The following is a 22,766-nucleotide window of genomic DNA, read 5'->3' on the forward strand; positions in this document are numbered from 1 at the left end:
GAAATTCCCAAGCTGATTTCCAGAGTGGCTGTATCATTTCACAATCTTCCCAACAGCAACGCAGAAGTAACCCAGTTTCTTGGTAAGTTTTGTGTGTGTGTGAGGTTTAAAAAAATAGAATGATGTGTGAAATAGGGAGAGCTATTGATCAGAGGGAGAATCTGTGGGACTGCTGCAGGAAAAGCCGTCCAGATGAGCTCATAGAAATGGACTTTAAGTTAATAATCCCTGGCGAAACCATTCAGGTCAGATTGACATAGAAGACAGGAAACATGAATGACTTTGCGGAAAGCGACAGAACAATGAGAAAATAGAGAATGTGAACTAATTGACATTCTTTTAGTGAGTTAGTGGCTGAGAACAGGTGAGCATCTGACCAGAGAGATTTAAAGACGTGGGTCAACACTGCACTGGGCATTGCCCTCATAATAGGGCCTCCGTCTTGTGGGCATGAGATAATAATAACAGCCAAAACTATTCAGCACATTTTATCACCATCTTGCAGGTGAAGGAAACTGCAGCCCTGAGAGGGCATATAACTTGCTCATGGCCACACAGATAGGAAGTGTTTCAAACCCAGGCATTCTGGCGACAGGGTCCATACCCCTAACCATCCCCCAATATCATCTTAGTTCAGGCTGCTACAACCGAATACCATCAACTGGGTGGCTTAAAAACCACAGAAATTTCTTTCTCACAGTTGTGGAGGTTGAGAAGTCCAAGAACAAGGTGTTGGCAGATTCAGGTCTGGTAGGACCCAGTTCCTGGTTCATAGATGGTGATCCTGTGTCCTCACATGGTGGAAGGGGCAGGTGGCTCACTGGGGTCTCCTTTATAAGGGCAGGAATCGCATTCAGGAGGGCTTCGCCCTGAGAATCTAATCACCTCTCGAGGGCTTCACCTGCTAACACCATCACACTGGGGATGTGATTTCAATATATGAATTTGTTGGTGGGGTGGACGCAAACGTTCAGTTTATGGCACCAACTAACAGACATTTCAGAAGTTCCTGTTGGTGAAGTCAATAAACTTTGGCAGAGTTGGATCAGAACAAAATAAAGGATTTGCAAGTGAAATCATCAAGAAGAGAGCTTGTTACTATTTTTCTTTTGAGGAAGTGGGGACCTTCAGACAATGTGGGAGCATACTGCCAGTTCAAAGGGGCTTCTGCAGCCCGGCCTACCACGATCCTAAACTTCTAAGAGCAGAAAGCAGAAGGGTAGTTTGAACCACATGAAATCACTGTTGCCGCAGGTCAGAAAGAGGTGGCGATTAGCAACTTCCTATGGCACAACCCTTTCCACCCATTTTGGGAGCGGCAGGCTGTGATGAATCATTACTCTCTCAGATTCTCTCTTGGCTTGAGTTGCATGAACTGTCTGAAGAGCTGAACACCAATCCAAGTCCAGAGCTGGAGGAGCACCTCACCTGGGCTGGGATATGGCCCCAAAAGATGGTTAAAGTTCAGGCTGGGGCTTCCCTGGTGGCGCAGTGGTTGAGAATCTGCCTACCAATGCAGGGGACACGGGTTCGAGCCCTGGTCTGGGAAGATCCCACATGCCGCGGAGCAGCTGGGCCCGTGAGCCACAACTACTGAGCCTGCGCGTCTGGAGCCTGTGCTCCGCAACAAGAGAGGCTGCGACAGTGAGAGGCCCGCGCACCGCGATGAAGAGTGGCCCCCGCTTGCCACAACTAGAGAAAGCCCTCGCACGGAAACGAAGACCCAACACAGCCATAAATAAATAAATAATTAAAAAAAAAAAACAGAAGTTCAGGCTGGTTCTGCTCAAGCAGCCATTTCCTTTCTCAAACGCTGACTCAGACAGGCTTGCTAAAGACCAATGCAAGTCTCCGATGGGGACAGGGACAGAAACATTGTTCTTTACCACCGAGTACTTTTTGGGGGGGGAGGGGTACAGTATCATCCTTTTTTTGGTATACAGCATCAAGAGAAAATAGTTTTAAAAGTAGGGCCTGGTTTTTCTCTTTTGCTTACTTATTTTTTGATGTCATCCTTGCTGCTTACGAGGAAACGCCATCAGTGACTGTACATGCTATTTCCAACTCTTTGTTAATGTCATTTCACACCTGGGAGAGGGGCCAGACCAGGAAGTCCTGAGGCCTGAATCAGAGCCAGGAGCCACCCCTTGCCTTTCTGGGGCCTTGGTGCTCTTACGATGCCTTCGCCACGCCGAGGATGTACGTCTGCCAGGCCCAGCTGGGCATGATCCAGGAGTAAGTGGCCAGGTGCTGTGTTTCCCATCCCATCCTCAGCACAGTGCCCCAGATAGACCAGATTTGTCCAGCCGAACAATAGTAGCTCTGTGGACCTAACGATGAATTATGGAGTCAGGATCATTACATTACTAAATTGTCTCCCCTTTTTGTTAATTATTGTCATCCCATCATAATCTTGCAGAGGACTTTCATATGTCTTTGACTCTCAGAATAACTTTGTGAAGGTGATAGAGCAGGTATGATTACCTGAACTTTTAAGGTGAGAAATAGAGTTTCAGAGAAGTGGAGTGCAAAGCAGAAACTACACTTCTACTCTTCTTACTTATTACAGCCAGAAAACTAAGTCCAGTTGAATACTATTTTAAGAGATGACCAGATTCCCAGTTAGAAACAAATATTTGAACTATGTCTATTTTTTTTACAGTGGCCCTTTGACCATATAATTTTGAATTGATTGGAACTTTTCACCCTTGAAATCAATTCCATTAATCACAAATTGGTAAATTAGTAAATAGGTCCTATTAGCAGTGACTAATACTTAATCAATGTACCCTGTGGCCAGGTAACATTATTTTATAACAGAGTTAAAGAAGTTAATTAAGCCTTACTTAATCAACCACCTTTATGAGCATGAAAATGTAAACTCTTAAAGTTCTATGTCTTGAATTTAGTCTTTTACCTCTGAAGATTTAAAACAATATCAGCTGCTTCTATGACAAATGTATGTAAAAATTATTCACTTTTTTCTTTATGTCTCATGGATTTTTCCATATTTAAATTGTTGTTTCATTTACTAGCTTCTGACTCTTCCATGCCATTGTCTTTGTTACTCAGATTCTCAGTTTTTATGAGACAATTTTGAAATGCTGCAGAGAAAAAAAGGAGCTTAATCACCCTGACTTCGCATCAGAAACCACTTCCCCTTTCGCCCTCCAGCGAAAAAACCCGAATAAACAAGACACTATTTCTCTTGTTTATAGCCACAAAGAGAGAAAAAAGTCCAGGAAATTTGGGGACACTGAGATGCGAAAGACATATATGACTGTTTCTGTTCTTACCCTCCAAAAGTAAAGATGTTAGCTTATTTTCACCAGCTTACCTAACTACTTACAAGCAAAAGAGATAATGAAGTATTACTAATTGGTGAGATTAAATCACAAAGAAGTAGATCATGATCCAAATTATATTGATACTTGTAGAAATGAAAGAGCTTACAGTTCTCAATTACATCAAGTACTCACTCAGTATTTAGATTTATCTGTGGTCTTCCTAAGGTGGTCATTTTGAATGGGGTTCCTTAAAAGATGCAAGTGAGGGACTTCCTTGGTGGCGCAGTGGTTAAGAATCCTCCTGCCAGTGCAGGGAACGCAGGTTCGAGCCCTGGTCCAGGAAGATCCCACATGCTGCAGAGCAACTAAGCCCGTGCGCCACAACTACTGAGCCCGGGCCCGAGAGCCCGCGAGCCACAACAAGAGAAGCCACCGCAATGAGAAGCCCACACACCGCAACCAAGAGTAGCTCCCCCTCTCCACAACTAGAGAAAGCCAGTGTGCAGCAATGAAGACCCAATGCAGCAAAAAAAAAAAAAAAAAAAAAAAAAAAGATGCAAGTGAGTGTCCAGACACTTGGATGCAGACATTAAACCAGAGTACAGACTCATGCATGATGTCTTGGGTATTGGGGAAGATTCTGGAATCAGGACTGAAAAGTCCTACGCCCTGCTCTAAGTCACTCTGCCTCTCTATGCCTCAGATTCCTGTCCTGTAAAGTGTGGGCATTTGCATTACATGCTCTGTAGACTCTAAAGGCACTCATAATCTACTATATAAAAATAGATTATAAAAATCTCATTCCCTTCACATTATCCACTAAAAGCCTTGACCATTTTTCTAGAAATTATTTTCAGTTTTCTATTCTATAGAGGTAAGAAGTTATTTCTTTACTAAAAATTTCTATTCAAAGCAGAAAATATGAGCAGACCTCATACTTTAGACCTCATATTTTAGACCTCAAATATAGACCTCATCTATATCAAGACTTTTATCTCAGTATGAGGGGAAACATAAAAGAATTTTATTCATTTGTTTCTACTCTTCTATGCCATCTAAAAGTATTTGAATGAAGAGACTCAGATTAAAAAACAAAATCAAAAACCGAAAAACCCCACTAAACTCTTGTGTGATAGGATTGGCACTGGGGAAGGGAGAATATGGATGTCCTAGGAGGTTATCAGAGGTCACATAATGTATGCGTTTTTCTTAAAAGCTCATTTATGTGGTTATTTGCCTCTAACAAAAATGAAAATTACATCTTATCTGGGTTATAATAGAGATGATCTTTATAATCACCAGCCCGAGTGAGATGCTTCCCTTCCCTTCCATCTATCTCCAAAGAAAGGAAGGAAGGGGGGAAGGAGGGAAGAAAGGAAAGAAGGAAGGAAGGAAAGAGAGAGGGATGGGGAGAAAAGGAGTGGGGGAGGAAGGAGGCTTAGTCCCCGGAGGGCCAGGGCCCCCTTAGCAGAAGTTCTTGATTTCTCCTCTGGCTAAACACCAGGGACCAGCCCCTGGAGGATCAGTGCTTTGGGTACTAAGGATGCAGCAGTGAGCAAACCAGACACAAAATCTTGTTTTTATGGAGTGCAAGTTCAGAGTCTTTAATAGGTAAGTCAGAGTGTTGACTTGGGTGAATTTTGTTCCCAATATTGCCCTGTATTGCATTTTCCTAGTAGTAAATATTTTAATTTTTTTCTTCTCTTCTAAAAATAAACATGACGTAGATCTGTCAACAGAACAGAAAAAAATTATTATCTAGTTTTTGTAATTTAATAAATGAGATTTGTTGTATTATGGTTTTTCACATGAGAGTTAATTTAGTTACTATTTTCTTTCTATTAATAAAAGGGTACAATTGTACTATATTTGAATTTTGTCTTTTTGAAATTTGACATTAAATCTTATCAATAGTACATGTACAATCCTTGCAATACTTTTTGATTGTATTCATGGAACTGGAATTTTTTTCCTCCAAAATGATCAGGCATAATATTCATAAGATTGTAAAATAAGAGCTGGCAGTCATGTTACCTAAATGTTCCTTTCTTTATAAATACTACATGAATGTTACTTTCACTTGCAGAACTCACTAGACCTTGATCATGATCACTTCCTCTTTTCAAACTTCTGTGGCAGTTTTGGCCCTAATTATTCTGCATGTCAGTGCTTTGGATACTTTCAAAGCTGCAGTATATGAACATGCGGTCATATTGCCGAATCACACAGAAACACGTGTTTCTCAGGATGATGCCTTGCTCCTCATGAACAAGAATATAGATATTCTGGAGATAGCAATTAAGCAGGCCGCTGAACAGGTATTCTTTTATTTCTGCTAATCATAATTTATGAGGAGCATGAGAGCTGGTGAAGGTTCGAGTGTTGAATTGTCTACATACATAGAGAAATAATTGTGATTTAACTTGTTTTAAACAGGGTGCTCAGATCATTGTGACTCCAGAAGATGCAATTTACGGATGGAAATTTACCAGGGAAGCCATTTTCCCTTATCTAGAGGATATTCCAGATCCTCTGGTGAATTGGATTCCATGTCAAGACCCACACAGGTATTTGAGTTATCCTAGTTGTTTGTACAAAAGTGCTGTGGTTCTCTAAAATGTACACGTTCACTGCAGCAAAATGATAAATCCTGAATGATCATGTATGTGGTGTATGTTATTGTTTTATATATATATATATATATCTTGGCATTCATTAGATACTTAAAAATTGTACCTAGATGCCATTTAACAATTATTTATAATCTAGTATCTTTATTAAATTTGGAGAAATATAAAAATATTTATTACTGGGATTAGAAACTAAGGGGAACACGATCTCATGAATATTAATTTCTCATGAAAGTTAATTTCTGACGTGGACACGGGGTTGTGTTCGGAAAATATTCCAAGGTCTCTATTGAAGGTACTATATTTCAATTCATAGTCTCTCTGCTCTAGAATCTGTTTCCCAGGCAGAAAGACCTCACTATCTACTTTCTAGTGAGACTTTATGTTTTGAAACCTTGCATTTTCCTAGGCTCATAAAGCTAATTTTCCTGGGAAAAAGTAATCTAGAAACTTTCTAATATAAAATATTTAATATATGTGTGTATATTTAATATATAACTCCTACTATCTACTAAGGCTTGAATTATTGAGGCATGGATTGCACACTTCTATACTGGCAGTAAAAAGTCCCTCACTCTTTCACACTCGTTCTTTCTCAACTCTCAAATCCTCTCACCATCTCTTACCCTCTTGCACTTTCTCTCACTCTTGTACCTCAAATTAAGTTTATTAAACATCCCTTTGCCATGTTCTTGCTGGAGGATTATAGATACCACGCTTTTTGAGGCACTCCTGGTTAGTGTAAATTTTATATAAGTGTTATCAGAAAGCGGCTCTTCTCAGCTCTAAAGAGACTAACAGCACAACGAGGAGAATATCGGGTTACATGACAGTCAACCGCTCCACTTGCCAATCATTCCTGTTCTGAGCTAATGCTTCCTATGATGTTTGTAAGAAACGCTTTTGTGGAAGAAGAGAGGCAATAGCTGGACAGTCTTTCTTTCTTTCTTTTTTTTTTTTTAATAAATTTATTTATTTATTTTTGGGTGTGTTGGGTCTTCGTTTCTGTGCGAGGGCTTTCCCTAGTTGCGGCGAGAGGGGACCACTCTTCATCGTGGTGCGCGGGCCTCTCACTGTCGCGGCCCCTCTTGTTGCGGAGCACAGGCTCCAGACGCGCAGGCTCTGTAGTTGTGGCTCACGGGCCTAGTTGCTCCGCGGCATGTGGGATCTTCCCAGACCAGGGCTCGAATCCGTGTCCCCTGCATTGGCAGGCAGATTCTCAACCACTGCGCCACCAGGGAAGCCCTGAACAGTCTTTCTGCCTAGAAGTTTTGAGAAGGGGGACAACCCATTTGTTTTCATCTCACAGTAGGATTGTAAGATGGACTTCCTGTTAAAAACAACATATGTTGCAAATTTATGGACTAGTCAAATATCACAGTAGCTATGGAAACTGGTGAAGGTTGGGGGGGAGGTCTACTCCATATGGTTAGTAAATACCTCTTTCATAGCTCTACACTAGAAAAAAGAAATTTTGACAGAAAATGGGCTTGCATTGTCACCCAATACAGTTACATTTAATTCATTTAACTATTACTTATTGAGCATCTACTGTGTGCCAGATACTATTTTAAGAATAGGAGATATAGCACTTATTCAAACAAAGTCTTTGCCCTCCCTGTGGCTTATGAATATTCTAGTGGGAGAAGATAGATGTAAACAAACTCATTTATTATATAGAATGTCATTTGGAGATAAGAATAGGGATGCTGACTGAAAAAAAAAAGCACAACCTAATAGTTGACAATTATGTTTTCTTTGGGGCTTTACCAAGGACTTTAGCCTGGGATACAGCCCCTCAGACACCTCTTCGGACAGTTCCAAAGAGATAAGGGAGGAGCCAAGATACATGAGTTTTTGCAACGCCCCCAAAGGAAAAAACAAACAAGGTAGCCCAACATCAAAAGATTACTGCTAATGGGACTTCCCTGGCAGTCCAGTGGTTAGGAATCCGTGCTTCCACTGAAGGGGCCGCAGGCTCAATCCCTGGTCGGGGAACCAAGATCCCATAGGCCACTCGGCACAACCAGAAAACAAAAGAAAACAAACAAACAAAGAGTGACTCCCAAGTGTTTGGCCTGAGCAGTTGTAGGCGTGGAATTGCAATTTACAGACATAGGGAGTGATACTGAACCAAACTTGGGTCCACTTGCCCAGGCACAGTAAAGCCTATCTACTGACATGGGGCTGTGGTGAAGGAAAGTGCAGGGCCAAGCAAGGCATACAGGCAGCTAATGTCCAAAGAACGAAACTCCCCGCTGGATTTTAGGGAAGGGTTTTTAAAGGCAAGGTGAGGGAGAGAGTGGCAGGGTGTGTGATCAGCTCTTGCACAATTCTCTGATTGATTGATGGTGAGGTAACAGGGTGATGTCACAGGGGTTAACATCATCTCTCCTCAGGCTCCAGCCAGTCTGGGGGTTATGTGCTCATGGTCATCATGCAGTTAGCTTCTTCCATCTGGTGGGGATTTTAGTATCTGCAAAACAATTGAGGAATGTGTGTCAGACTCTGTTATTTATGTTCTTTGGGGAGGAACTAAAGATTCTGTGACTCTGTTGTATGGCTAATCTATTATTTAAGTTGTTACCAGTTCTCCCGGCCCAACTGCTATTTTTTTGTTACTATGTGTTTACATTCTTCCAACTATTAATTATTCTTGAGCCAGTTTTTTTGTGACTCAGGGGAGGCCTGGGAGACTAAAGCTTTTCCACAAAGAAAGAGGCAGATAGAGGACATGGAGGATGGGGGAAGTCTGTCCTGGGAAGGTCCCATAGGGTCCTCTTGGTTACAGGAGCACTGAAGGAATAGAAAGTCTGGGATGGAACTCAGGAAATCAGTTTTGTGCATCTGAAGTTTGAGCTGTGATTTAACAGATATCCAAGTGGAGATATAACCTTGGCAGTTGCATATTCGAGTCTGGCATGAAAGACAAGGTCAGGGTTGGAGGGAGGAAGTCAGGGAGAGAAAATTTTTAAATCAGATTTACTAACCTGGATAAGAGTAACTATCAATCCATCCCTTTTCATTCATTCATTCACTCATTCACCCATGTAACCAGCAAATGTATAAAGAGCTACAGTAAGGAAGCAGGAGGTGCAGTCATGATAAAGAAGCGTCTGAGGTTTGAATTCAGACTGCCTGTTAAACGTAAGCTCCAAAACACATAATTGTGCTGTAAAAATCAAAGGTGAATCTTACTAGATTCTCATTGGTGAGGTCGGGGATGTGCCTTAGCAGTGGCAGCTCAAATGAGGAACCATCTATAAATATCTCCTAAGTAAATCTAGGTCCACAGTAATCTTCTCACATACAGGCCTTTTTTTTTTAATATAAATTTATCGATTTAATTTATTTATTTTTGGCTGCATTGGGTCTTTGTTGCTGCACGTGGGCTTTCTCTGGTTGCAGCGAGCGGGGGCTACTCTTCATTGCGGTGCGCGGGCTTCTCACTGCGGTGGTTTCTCTTGCTGCGGAGCACGGGCTCTAGGTGCACAGGCTTCAGTAGTTGTGGCACCCGGGCTCAGTAGTTGTGGCACACGGGCTTAGTTGCTCCGCAACATGTGGGATCTTCCCGGACCACGGCTCAAACCCGTGCCCCTGCATTGACAGGCGGATTCTTAACCACTGTGCCACCAGGGAAGCCCAATACAGACCTTTTTTTCAAATCACATTGCTCTTAATGAAACTAATGTAATAATGTAGTTTATAGGATGGATAAGTTTATCATTATTCTATTCAGACACTCACTTTTATAAATTTCCTCTTATTTGCCTTCTATAAATAAACTCCATGTTCAAACCTATTAAGCTTTAGGAAATAAAACACAATATCTATCATCTATACAAGAATAGTAAAGTTGCATTTTTAAATACTGATAATCACATTTAGTTTAAACAAGATACCCTGACATGGCTCTCACTCTGTCCCTTTCACATTTAGTGTGACTATTCTCAAGTAAGGTTAATAACTTATCAATAAGTATATTGCCAACTCCACATTGGTCAGTAATGTCAAAGAGCAAAGAATCTTGGTCCTCAGTGGAAGCAGAAATGTCTCAAAGAGTTACCTATTCACAGATGAAAACACAAAAATTAAAAAGCACTCTACATATTCTTTATTCGGGGTAAAAATAGAGACCTTTCAAGCACATTGTTTTTTTAAAGATTTATTGATTGATTGATTGATTGATTGATTGCTATGTTGGGTCTTCTTTTCTGTGAGAGGGCTTTCTCTAGTTGTGGCAAGCGGGGGCCACTCTTCATCGCGGTGTGCGGGCCTCTCACTATTGTGGCCTCTCTTGTTGCGGAGCACAGGCTCCAGATGCGCAGGCTCAGTAGTTGTGGCTCACAGGCCTAGTTGCTCCGCGGCATGTGGGATCTTCCCACACCAGGGCGCGAACCCGTGTCCCCTGCATTAGCAGGCAGATTCTCAACCACTGCGCCACCAGGGAAGCCCCTTTCAAGCACATTTTAATTTTTGTACTTTTATTTTTATTTAGAGAATACTTTGTTAGTTTCTGTAATCAAACCCATGTAGATAAGACCTTACATATTTAATACAGTGTGTTACCCCTGTACAAATGGAAAAAATTATGTTTTAACGTTTCTAGACCAATATAGCTGTTAATTTCTGTACGGTGCCAACCCAACACAGTACAACTGGGATACTTTTTCCAAAGTTGACAGCACAGCTAAAGTTTCCAAAAATTCCAATTTTATGTATATACATATATATGTATATATATATATAGATTTATTATTTATATAAAAAGACCAAGAACAGTATTTTATGCATCAATAGCAGCAACAGCTTTTCCAGGTTCTGCAGTCATCTGCACAAAATATAGAGACATATAGCACACTCTAGTAAAAAAAAAAAAGGTAAAAAACAAAACCTCAGAAAACAGCAAAGTTCTGTTACTGTTGTGGTACCTGGCACCATTTTCTTTATTAGCTTCTCAATCATCATCTGGAAAGAAAACATTCTAGAATAACATCATTATAAATAGATCTGATAAAGCATGGTCACTACTATGTATCATAAAGCAGGTACAAGATATCTTACATTCACAGAGGTATGATACAGTACTGTCCTACATCTGTAATACTATAGGATATAATTAAAAAGACGTTATTTGAGACTTGATTCTACTTTTCCAGCAGAGGGCCCAAAGGATGGTTACAACACAACTCTGGTACAGAAATGTACCTTCTTAGATAAGATTTCCCTTCTTTAGTGGCACAGTTCTAGGCACTCACTGTCAAGCACATTTTTATGTCCTTAAACATAAACTTTTTAAAAGTATTTCTATAGTAGGAAAGTTAGCTTCATCATATAAAGTTATTCAATTCACTGTAAAGACACAGTAGTCAAATTTTCTATAAGCCCTGCAAACATTTCTGTTCATACTCCTTTCATCTCCAAAGATAAGGATTATAGACTGCTTTGCATAACATAAGGCCACAGAGTTACAGCTAAAAAGAAAGTCACAATGGTAAGAATAATGTCCCTTCTGTTGTAGTCTGCTATTTATTTGTCAGTTATCTTGGTATCTTGAGAGTATGGGCTTCCAAACGTCAGGGCACTCAGAGCTGGCCTTGGTCTAATGGCTCACAGCACTACCATTTCCAGGGGAGTTCCAGTGGTGTTCCATTCCTGCACTACCCAGATAATACGTCTGCGTTTCGGATTACCACCACTAACAAACTGAGACCCCTACCTCCACCTTAACACCAGGAGGAAACGTCATTTGGCTATTCCCCAACTACCAAGAAACAAATTCCCAAATACATCTTAAACTTCAAGACTTTAGGAGCTGGATTATTTTTGGAAATAATAAAAGAATAAACTTCCTTTATAAAAAGAAAAGAAACTTACCGCTAAGAGGGAGAAAAAAATTTTTAACACCGTGATGAGTTCATCTATGGAGTGAGTTAGAGAAGAGATCTAATGCTTGAACTATAGGAAACTACAGTGTTTAGACTCAGTGCAGATGAGGAGGAACCAGAAAAGGAGATGGAGAAAAGCACCCAGTGAGTAGGAGAATGAGAGCGTGGGGTCCAATAAGCAAGGTGAAGTGTTTCCGGGAGGAGGGTGTAAGTAACTGTGTCAACTGCTGCAGGTGAGTAGCACAAGATCACAAGATGCCACATGATGATGCCATCATGTGGATGTCATCATCAGCATTAGTGAGAGTTGTCAGGTGGGATGATAGCGATGAAAGCTGATCTGAGCGCTTCTAAAGAGAACAGGAGAAGATGGGCTGAGGATAGCAAAATGGCCAGCTCTTCCAGGGAGTTTTGTTGTAAGATGGACCTAAGGAATGGAGCATAAAGTAGAGGGGCATGGGGGTCAAGAGAGGTTTTTATTTTATTTTGTTTAAAGATGAGAGGTACTAGAGCATATTTGCATGCTGATGGAATGATCTAGTAGAGAGATGACAACTGTTGATGCAGAAGAGTGAATAATAAATTGCTGGAGCAATAGATACAATGTGGAAAAAAATTCATCAAGGTTAGGCATAATTTGTGACTTCTGCATATAATCTCTATCATGTCACATAATTATCATCTCTTTTTTGGTGGAGAACAATTAAGATCTAGTTTCATAGCAACTTTGAAGTTTATCATACAGGATTGTTGACTATAAACGCTATGTTATGCATTCAGTCTCCAGGACTTATTTATCTATTAGTTGCAAGTTTGTACCCTTAAACTGCATCTCCCCAGTTCCCCACAATCCAGCCCCTAGTAACCACCATTCTATCTTCTGTTTCTACAAGTTTGACTTTTTAAAATTCCACATATAAGTTATATCGTACAGTATTTGTCTTTCTCTGTCTGACTTACTGAAATGTCTTAATTAAAATTGGATTTAGATTTGGTCGTACACCAGTACAAGCAAGACTCAGCTGCCTGGCCAAGAACAACTCTATCTATGTCTTGGCAAATATTGGGGACAAAAAGCCATGTAATTCCTGTGACTCCGCGTGTCCTCCTAATGGCCATTATCAATACAACACCAACGTGGTGTATGATGCAAAGGGAAAGCTGGTGGCACGTTACCATAAGGTAAGAGGGGGTGGGTGTGTAATATGCAGCCTGCTATGAGGGGGGTGGATGCTGTGTATAAGAGTTAGCGCTTCGTTCTCTTATAACACAATGTTACCAAGAGTTTTTTTAAAGCGAGCAATAAAGAAAATGACACTTTAGAAATGTGGAAAAAATTGTAGGCAGAGACCAGTAAGAAAGGTTTGGTAATACTCCAGGATTGAGATAAAGCATATATAAAACAAGTAATTTTAATATTGATATAAAAGATACTGAGATGACTGTAGTCTGGATCCCATTTAATTTTGAAATGATAAAAGATGTTTTCACATTGTATGAATCAGCTGCATGGAAGTTAATTTCCCTGCTTTCTATCAAGTCACAAAAATGATCTTTCTCTTTTCAGTTTCTATACCAGTTAATTTAATTATCCTCTTATTGATTTAAGGTCAAATCATAAAATTTTTACTTTAAAATCTGAATTGAAAGAGTAAAATAACCTGAAGTGATAATTTTATACTAAATTGGACCGGGAGAGAGGCTGACCTTTTAAATGGTTATAGGATGTGCAGGTCAGTGTGAATGTCCCTTTTCCTCTCCCATACTTTTTCTAAGCATCTTAATTGTGGCTTCAAAATCTTCTGACTGGAGAAATTATCACCTGGAAGCCCTAGGGAAAAATAAATATTACTCAAGAGGCGTGATATTGAGCCAATGACTTTCAAATGTTTTTGATCATATACCTCTATATGGAAAAAAATTTTAACATGAGTCCTCAAAATAAAATATATTTATATTTAATTGTGTGTTTGTGTATTTATAAATAAAACACAAAACTTTCAAAAAGTTTTCTTCATAAACTTGTGGGTTTCACAACTTGTTTTTATATGTAATTAAACTTCTGTGTTCTCCTCAAAAATATGTCTCAGACTGGAAATAGAAATGTCAGTACTTCTTTTTCCTTATTTCCGAGACTGTGTTTGCATTGTGAGTATCATTTTTAAAGGCTCTTCCTTTGCAGCTACTCTTCCATTCTGTAAGTGTTGACCTAGTTAAACTGGTAGCATAGTTGGTCAATCCATTTATCCAGGCCCAGTAAACGGCAGGATGGCACAGTGCACCGGATGTGGACAGCTAATGAGGACCTGGGTCATCCTAAAGTGAGAAGCTCTCGTTCTTCCATCAGGGTACCTTGGAACAGTTCGTGACCCATGCTCTCTGACATATGGATCTGATAAGAGTACTTTTGTCAATCAATTCTTAAAATGCTAGTAAATTTCAATTAAAGATTTTTTTTAGTTAGAAAATAAATTTAAAGAGAAGTTTTAATAGTCTGGCTCCCAACCCTCAGTCTTTCCTACTTTGCAAATCATTTTATTAAGCTGTTGACCCTGATTATTAAATTAGACTAGGTTCATTTCTCAAGTTTACTTGGAGGGAATCAGAGAGAATGAAATAAAACATTTATTTTTAACAACAATTTTGAAAGCTGGGTAAGAGTCCCTGAAATTACTTTGGATGGGACACTGTAAAGAGGGAGAGGGCCTCCCTCATCTGATTAATAGATACTTATTGTGCATCTATTATGTTTCGAGGTATCAGGGACTCAAAGAAAAATGATGTATGTCTTCAGCTTTCAAGAAGCACATAGTGTTTAGGATTTATGGGGAGGTATTTGGCTCCTGATTGAGAGAGGGAGGGAGTTAAGGAGAGAGAGAGAAAGAGAGGGAAAGATAGAGAGAGAGAGAGAGAGGGAGAGAGGGAGTGAGAGAGACTGTATTTCTCCATATTTTTCTTTGGAAATTAACTTCCCGTCACCAGAGTTATTCACCTTCTATAGATTTTCTGCTATTGAGCATTGTCAAATCTCAAAGTTACTAACTTGGAGAGTTTTCATGTGTCACCTCTTCAATAAACAAGCCTTTCCTGGTTTTATCCTGTGTGTTTGTTATAGTACAAGCTCTACTCTGAGCTTCAGTTTGATGTCCCCAAAAAGCCGGAGTTGGTGACTTTCAACACCTCCTTTGGAAAGTTTGGCATTTTCACATGCTTTGATATTCTCTTCCATGATCCTGCTGTGACCCTGGTGAAAGATTTCCACGTGGACACCATATTGTTTCCCACAGCTTGGATGAATGTTTTGCCCTTTTTGACAGCTATTGAATTTCATTCAGCTTGGGCAATGGGAATGAGAGTTAATCTTCTTGTGGCCAACACACATAATGTCAGCCTAAAGATGACAGGTAATTCATGACCAGATGTGGTTTGCAGATTATATTTCTAAATGCAGAGAAACATGTGCCTCAGATATGACCTGTTGTAATTTTTTGGTTCTTTGTTGGGACTTCTTACTATGTTTGTATCCTTTCATTAAAAAAAAAAAAAAAAAAGACGAAGAAGAAAAGAAAAGCTACTGCTTGATTATAACAGCTATGGCTGTGTTAAGACTTTTATGTGTATTATTTCATCTATCCTCACAACAACTCTACGTATGCGCTGAGTACTATCATTCCAACTTTGCAGATTAGAAAACTGAGACACACAAAAATGCAAGTAACTTGCCAAAGGCCATGAGATAGTAGGGGGCAAAGCAGGGAACTAAACAAGATATGCTCTATAACTGGCAAGACAGAGTAGTGTATTATTGACATGTTGCTGTATAACAAATTGCTTTAAAAGTAAAAAGTGAAAGTGGCTTAAAAACAATAAACATTTATTATCTTACAATTTGTGTTGGTCAGGAATTTGGGAGTAGCTTAACTGGGTGGTCCTGGCTCAGGCCATCTCTTCAGGTTACATTAAACTGTTGGCTGGGCTGAAAGTCATCTGAAGGCTTGATTGGGGCTGGCAGTTCTGCTTCCAGGATGGCTCACTCATATGGCTATCAGTAGGGTTCCTCTCTTTCTCAGTGGGTGTTGAGAGGAGACCTTCATTTCTTGCACATGGGCCTCTCCATAGGGCTGTGTGATGTATCCTTATGACATGGCAGCTGGCTTCCTCCAGAGCAAGTAATGAGAGAAAGGGGGAGAGAGAGAGAGGGAGATAGAGAGAGAGAGAGAGAGAGAAAGAGGAAAGCTGCCTTGCCATTAATGACTAGTCACAAACCATTATTTCTACCATGTTCTATTGATTAGGAGTATGTCACTAAGTCAAGCCCACACTCAAAGTGAAGGGAATTAGATCCACCCATTGGAGAAAGGAGTTTTGAAGAATTTTGGAACATATTTGAAAACCACCACAATGGAGAACAGGAGGGAATTTTGTATTAACTTCCCTACCTCTCAGAAATGCCTGAGTACAATGATGTTAATATTTGGCTTAATTTTCTATAATGCTAGTAAATTATATTCAAAGTTTATTTGAAATGAGACCACTGATCACGTAGTTTAATCTCCTCCAGTAGAGAATAGGAGAAGTATTATACTTAGATGTTCAGTGCCTTGTGCTTTCTCATTGTGACTAATCTTGTGACATGACCACATGCTGAATTCTGATGGGGAAACTGGTGGTGTTGGGTTTGCTTTTTGTTTTTAAAAGACTTGTCTTCCATTCACAGGCAGTGGTATCTATGCACCACACTCGCCCAAAGTATATCATTATGATATGGAAACAGAGTTGGGAAAGATCCTCTTTGCAGAGGTGGATTCGCATCCCCGAAACTCTCTGACTTACCCACCAGCTGTGAATTGGAGTGCCTACGCCACCACCATCAAACCATTCCCAGGACAGAAAAACTCCTTTAGGGGCTTTATTTCCCGGGATGAGTTCAACTTCACAGAACTCTTTGAAAATGCAGGAAACCTTACAGTCTGTCAAAAAGAGCTGTGCTGTCATTTAAGCTACAGAATGTTAGGAAAAGAGGAGAATGAAGTGTATGTTCTAGGAGCTTTTGCTGGACTTCATGGCCGAAGGAGAAGAGAGTATTGGCAGGTAATCTAAGCTCGAGAGAAAGGGAGTGTTTGGATGTCAGTAAATTCCAGGGTTAAGTTTTCATATTTGTCCCAGGGAACCAAATGCTTTTCCTTGGCATGACTGCATGCATTGCCAGTGTCTCACACACACACATACACACACACACACACACACACACACAAACACACACACACTTTGGGATTAATCATGTGATATTTGCAAGGGGGCTAAGTATCATTGATTGCTTGCTTTGAGCACCTTAAAAGAATACATTAGCCTGACGATGCTGATTTTCTATTTGACTAATGAAACTAGTTTACATATTGAAGTGAACTTCAAGAAGGCTTCTTTAAGCAGCTTTGCTGACACATCTGAATATAAAGTCTTGTTTTAACTTTTAAAACCAACAATAAGTAGGGATATCACTTTTATTTTAACTTCTCTTGTAACCAAATATCCTGATCATTTCACGCCCTTCCAGTGACAAATTTTTTAAACTTTTTGTATTATGTTGGCTATGCATTTGTTTTTTCTTATTTTACTCTGTGCCTCACTGCCTTCTCCTAAGGAAACGGATATGAAAAAAAAAAAAAAAGAGATGGTCAAAATTTTAATCATCCTTTTGGCTTTTGTATTCCTGTTGCCCAAATACCTCTACTTTCTTGGGCCAAATGCCATCATCTGACATGCCAGACTAATGGTTTATATCTGTTACCAAGTCCAAGCTTGTACTGCTTGCTGTATGACAGACCAATACATTGAGAGATGAGTTGTTGGGACAAGGAATAGTGACTTTATTTGGAAAGCCAGCAGACTGAGAAGATGGTGGACTACTGTCCCAAAGAACCATCTTCCCTGAGGTAGAATTCAGGCTTCTTTTACACTAAATGGGGAGGGGGTAAAGTCCTAGTTCCAGTAAGACTCTGGAGGGGATGTGTTTATTTTTTCCTTCCTGCAGCCATTCATAAGTGTGCCTGGTCTGGACGTTTCCTGTGAGCTAAACAAAGGTATTTTAGCTCATTACATGAAAGGCAGGATTCTTAGAGATGGTTCATTATGTATAATTTAAAGCTTATAGGCAGCATGCCTTTAGTGAGTAACTTGTAGCAAAAGCAGTAGACTAAAAAGGTTTAAATAAAGAGAAACGGATCCAATATGGAGTGGATTTATTCTTTCCTATTACAAATCCAGTTTTAAACTGGCTTCTTTCTTTCAATCCCACTAGCTACCCAGGAAGTGAGGGTTGGTTCTTAATCATTTGCCATTTTCAACAAAGCAGGTAATTATATGATCCAAATCCCTTTATCAAATGGTGAAAATATTTACTTTGCTACGTTTATAAACTGAGTCAACAGTTCTAGTACAAGTAACTTAGATGCAAGACATTGCATTTTATCTGCATCTCTTCTACACAGGTATGCACAATGGTGAGATGTAAATCTACTAATCTGACAACTTGTGGACAGCCAGTAGACACTGCTCTGACAAGATTTGAAATGTTCTCCCTAAGTGGCACATTTAGAACGGAGTATGTTTTCCCTGAAGTGCTACTTACTAAAATCAATCTGGCACCTGGAAAATTTGAGGTAGGATAACTTTAAGAGTGTCTTCATTTTATCTGTTTTCTGAAGTCAAATAAAACAGGCTATGACAACTGTATCTGTTAACTTTTGCTGTGTAACAGACTCCTCAAAATTTCATGGCTTGACACAATAACCATTTCTTTAGCCCTGATTCTGTGGTTGGTGATGTGAACTGGGTGTAGCTAGGCTGTTCTGGACTAGAAGAGGCTCGGTTGATCTTGGCTGGGCTCATTCATGCATCTGCCACTAGCAGGTGGGTTAGCTGGGGCAGGCTGCTTTGTGATGGCATAGTCTTGGAGAGGTGGGATGATTGGGGCCACTCTCCCTCTGTGGTCCCTCATCTTCCAGAGAGCCTGGTCTTGTTCACATGTTAGATTAAGGAGTCCAAGAGCATAAGTAGGGAAAGACACAATAGGCCAGTTCTTTTCAAGTCTCTGCTTGCAACTGGGGGTTGGGGACCCCTGCCATAGATGACAAGTTTTTTACATGAGTCACACTGACCATGTCTTCCTGAGTATTTTCCCAGTTTCCTTGACTGATGGACTCTCCATCAACACATATTTACACATTATCTTTGAGGATCACTTCTGCAGAGATTCCAACATATTCATTGCCTATCTTTTCCCCATCCTTAGTTCTACGCTAAGAGCATGAAGTGTTACTGACCATCACAACTGTGGGAAACACCTTGCTTTAACATTTTAGGTTAACTCTGGTATATTATCAGAAGTGTGGCCTCTGCAACTAACTAGTTATGTAAGTTTGTGCAAGCCAGTTAACCTCTGAATTTCCTACCTGTAAAATGGGGAGAATATCTTCCTCACTGATTTGGTAATGCATGTGAAAGCACTTTGTGAACAGTGAAGCATTATACAAGTATCAGGATGTATTTTTAGGTACTTACCTCAAAGAGTTTACCTAGTTAACCAAGTTCATCAACAACTGGAGGAAAAGCTTGCCAGAATTAGGCCACATGTACTGAACATCATGTAAGTATACATCAATGTGCAGACAGACTGGAGGAGTAGGAGGCCAGGTCCCACTGTAGATACAGTAAATCAGAATCTCTGAGGATGAGACCTATATTTTTCATAGTCCTACAGGTGATTTTGGTGGGTAAAAACTACCAGTTTAAGGGAATAGTCAAAAAGGTCAAATTATCTTGAGTGTGTAACATAGAAGGCCAGTTAATTATATAGTATATTTTAGGAAAATTTGTAACAGGAAAGCAGTAAAAATGCTAAGTTCTAACTAGAACCCAAGGGACAATCACTGATGTGGAACAATTAATTCCAAGGAGGTCAAAATAGACACAATTTTACTATATTGATGAAAAGTCACAAGAAAACTAAATATTTGTGTTTAACTTGTTTCAAACTTTCACCCAAATGTAATTTGAAATATACCTCTTTTATTTCATTTTTGTTCTTTAAGGAACAATTTAATAAACAAGGGACTATTTAGAAACAATGAACACTTAATAAACAATGAACATTTAACATTTTATATTTGTTCGTTTAATTACCAACAGGTTGTGTGTTTGACGACTTGTCAGTGAGCTATGTTTTTGTGTGTATGTGTCACCACAATTATCGTCTTCGGGGATATTTAGTTATTTTCTACTTCTAGTTATTAAGTATCTAATTTCTCACCTTCTAAGTTCTTCCCCATCCAAACTGTCCTTCTCACAACTGATGATGAACTCATTTTCTTTAATTCTTGTTCTATCTGTTGTCTATTTGTGTTTTTTTCTATTCTTGTTCCATTACTTTGCATACATTACTCCCTTACAGAGAAGCCTCTTGCCTTCAGGATAGATCTGATCATTCATGACTTTCACAAATCCGATCCCTACCGTTCTCTTTGACCATATGGCTTAGTCTCCTCTTCAATAATCTTCAACTCCAGCTAGTGATGTGCTGTAAATTGTAACAAGCCACTCTCTGAGGAAGAAAAAGAAAAGCTCCGATTTGTGGCATTTGCCAGTTATCATGATGTAAATATTCTCACCACCATCAATTTCAAGAACAGCCATGCAACAACCAGCTGTCAAAGTTCCTGGAGATTTAACAGTCTGTTGTTGTGAACTTACACACCACTGGCTCCAGCACACAACTGGTTCTAACCAAATTGGAGTGAGAAAGCACATTGCCTAGATCTGTCACATACATTCCTGTCTCAGAATGAGCCTTTGCTGCTTGATTTCCACTTGGCACAACGTTTTCCATCATACAGCCCCAGGGAGAAATTCCTAACTGCTCCTTGTAGCAGACTGTATCCCACCTTGGGAAGCAGAGCAGTTCAGCTATTCCTTCTCAGACCTCCTAAGCACATACCTGTTTCTCTCTCTGCAATATACTAATATACTGATTTCTCTCTTTATATGTGGGATCTTCTCAGTTTCACCATTAACTTTTAAGCTTCTTGAGGGAAGGGTGTTATTTGTGTTCCTCTGGCTCCTGGTTATCTTGCATATAATTGGACTCAATAGATTTTTGCTACTGATGATTTCTGACTTTTCATTAAGGGTTACATCTGATTGTTTAAACTCAATTATTGAACCCTCTAGGATGGCTCTAGTCTTCCTTACATATAAAATAGCTGTTTCCTATCTTTCCCACCTGTTCCCCAACCCCCAACCCCAGCCCTAGCCCCCTTACCTACCATGATATCTAGGATGGTTTCAAAATCATGAGTCTGCTTGTAATGTATATTCTAATCAAGTTGACTATACTTTTCCCCCTTTTTCTTTAGGTACTAAAAGATGGGCGTTTGGTAAACAAGAATGGATCATCTGAGCCTATCCTAACAGTGTCACTGTTTGGGAGATGGTACACTGAAGACGTACGTTCCATCTCAGGCAGGACCAGCAACTCAGCGACAACTTACCTGATAATATCCACATTATTAATGATCATAGCTTTGCAAAATATTGTGATGGTGTAGGACATCATCACTTTATCATATTCATTGTTGCATCCCAAGTTTACTAAGAAACTTTGAATGGCTCGCTCCCTAGTATAGACCAATGATTTCCAGATATATATTTTTTTCTCATCAAGGATTATATTTAAGTGTTATGGTAATTTTGCCTCTTTTCTTGGTTACGCTGAAATAATACAGTATGGTATAATTGTATAATTGAGGTTTGGGTCATGTAAATGAGGACTAATCCTGACTCCAGCCTTACTTGCTGTGTGTGCTTGTGTGTGCTTGTGTGTGTGAGCATGAGCAGAGTGAAGAGCTTCAGGGACGTTGTAAATATAGTGGTAGCCTTGGGAGAGAACAGTAATGATGGGAATTGAGATGTTTATGACTGAATTCCATTTGACATTAAAGACAGTTTGAACTCATCTAGTTTTCTGTGCTAATGATTGGGGAGGATTTGCTTTCTAATCAGATGGAAACATAAACTCATTGGAATTTCATTGGAAACATAAACTCCAACGTTGAAGTTTATCTTAACAATGAAAGTCGTTTTGAGATGTTCTAGAAGAAATAACAGTTAGTCCAGGTTAATGGGTATTCATAGCTCCAAACAGTCCTACCTAAAGGCCATGGTGTAATCTAACAGGCACAAATCCCATAACACAAAGACCATGACTGTTTTTAGTTTTTTGTTTTTAATTTATTTTATTTATTTATTTTTGGCTGTGTTGAGTCTTTGTTGCTGTGCACGGCCTTTCTCTAGCTGTGGCGAGCGGGGGCTACTCTTTGCTGCGGTGTGCAGGCTTCTCATTGCGGTGGCTTCTCTTGTTGTGGAGCACGGACTCTAGGCACGTGGACTTCAGTAGTTGTGGCATGCAGGCTCGGTAGTTGTGGTTCGCGGGCTCTAGAGCGCAGGCTCAGTAGTTGTGGCATGCGGGTTTAGTTGCTCCGCAGCATGTGGGATCTTCACGGATCTGGGCTCGAACCCGTGTCCCCTGCATTGGCAGGTGGATTCTTAACCACTGAGCCACCAGGGAAGCCCCACCATGACTGTTAATGGTAACACTATTTTCAACATTGAGTACCTGCTTTTTTAGTGGTGGTGAATGTACATGTATGTAAATAGTCCAAAATCACATAATCGTCAAAATTGTGTGTTCTTTTATCTCTTCATAAAATATAGAACATTTCAGATTTGCCAGGTTTCGCTTGAGGAAGTTAGACATTATGCAATGGTTTTGCAATGTGTTCTGTGACTCTTGGGCAACGATATTTCACTTCCAGTCGACCGCTGAAACTAAACCCACTGGTTTGAGAAAGATACAAGCAAGGATATCCTCACAGATTCTAAGGGACAGTTCTTCCCTTCATTCACAC

The 22,766-nt window shown here is 39.9% G+C and overlaps 1 protein-coding gene across 1 annotated transcript; it reads left to right on the forward strand.

Annotated features, from left to right (window-relative positions):
• The first annotated feature begins 6 nt into the window (after window positions 1-6).
• LOC137769189 (pantetheine hydrolase VNN2-like) lies at window positions 7-21,755 on the forward strand. Its single transcript, XM_068550880.1, has 8 exons — window positions 7-82; window positions 5,374-5,605; window positions 5,724-5,854; window positions 12,795-12,987; window positions 14,921-15,209; window positions 16,523-16,896; window positions 18,294-18,464; window positions 21,216-21,755. Exons 2-8 carry the CDS (start codon window positions 5,393-5,395, stop codon window positions 21,405-21,407), a joined length of 1,563 nt encoding a protein of 520 aa, XP_068406981.1. The 5' UTR covers window positions 7-82; window positions 5,374-5,392; the 3' UTR covers window positions 21,408-21,755.
• Window positions 21,756-22,766: the final 1,011 nt, after the last annotated feature.

The sequence above is a fragment of the Eschrichtius robustus genome, chromosome 9, assembly GCF_028021215.1.
Source record: "Eschrichtius robustus isolate mEscRob2 chromosome 9, mEscRob2.pri, whole genome shotgun sequence".
NCBI classification, from domain to species: Eukaryota; Metazoa; Chordata; class Mammalia; order Artiodactyla; family Eschrichtiidae; genus Eschrichtius; species Eschrichtius robustus.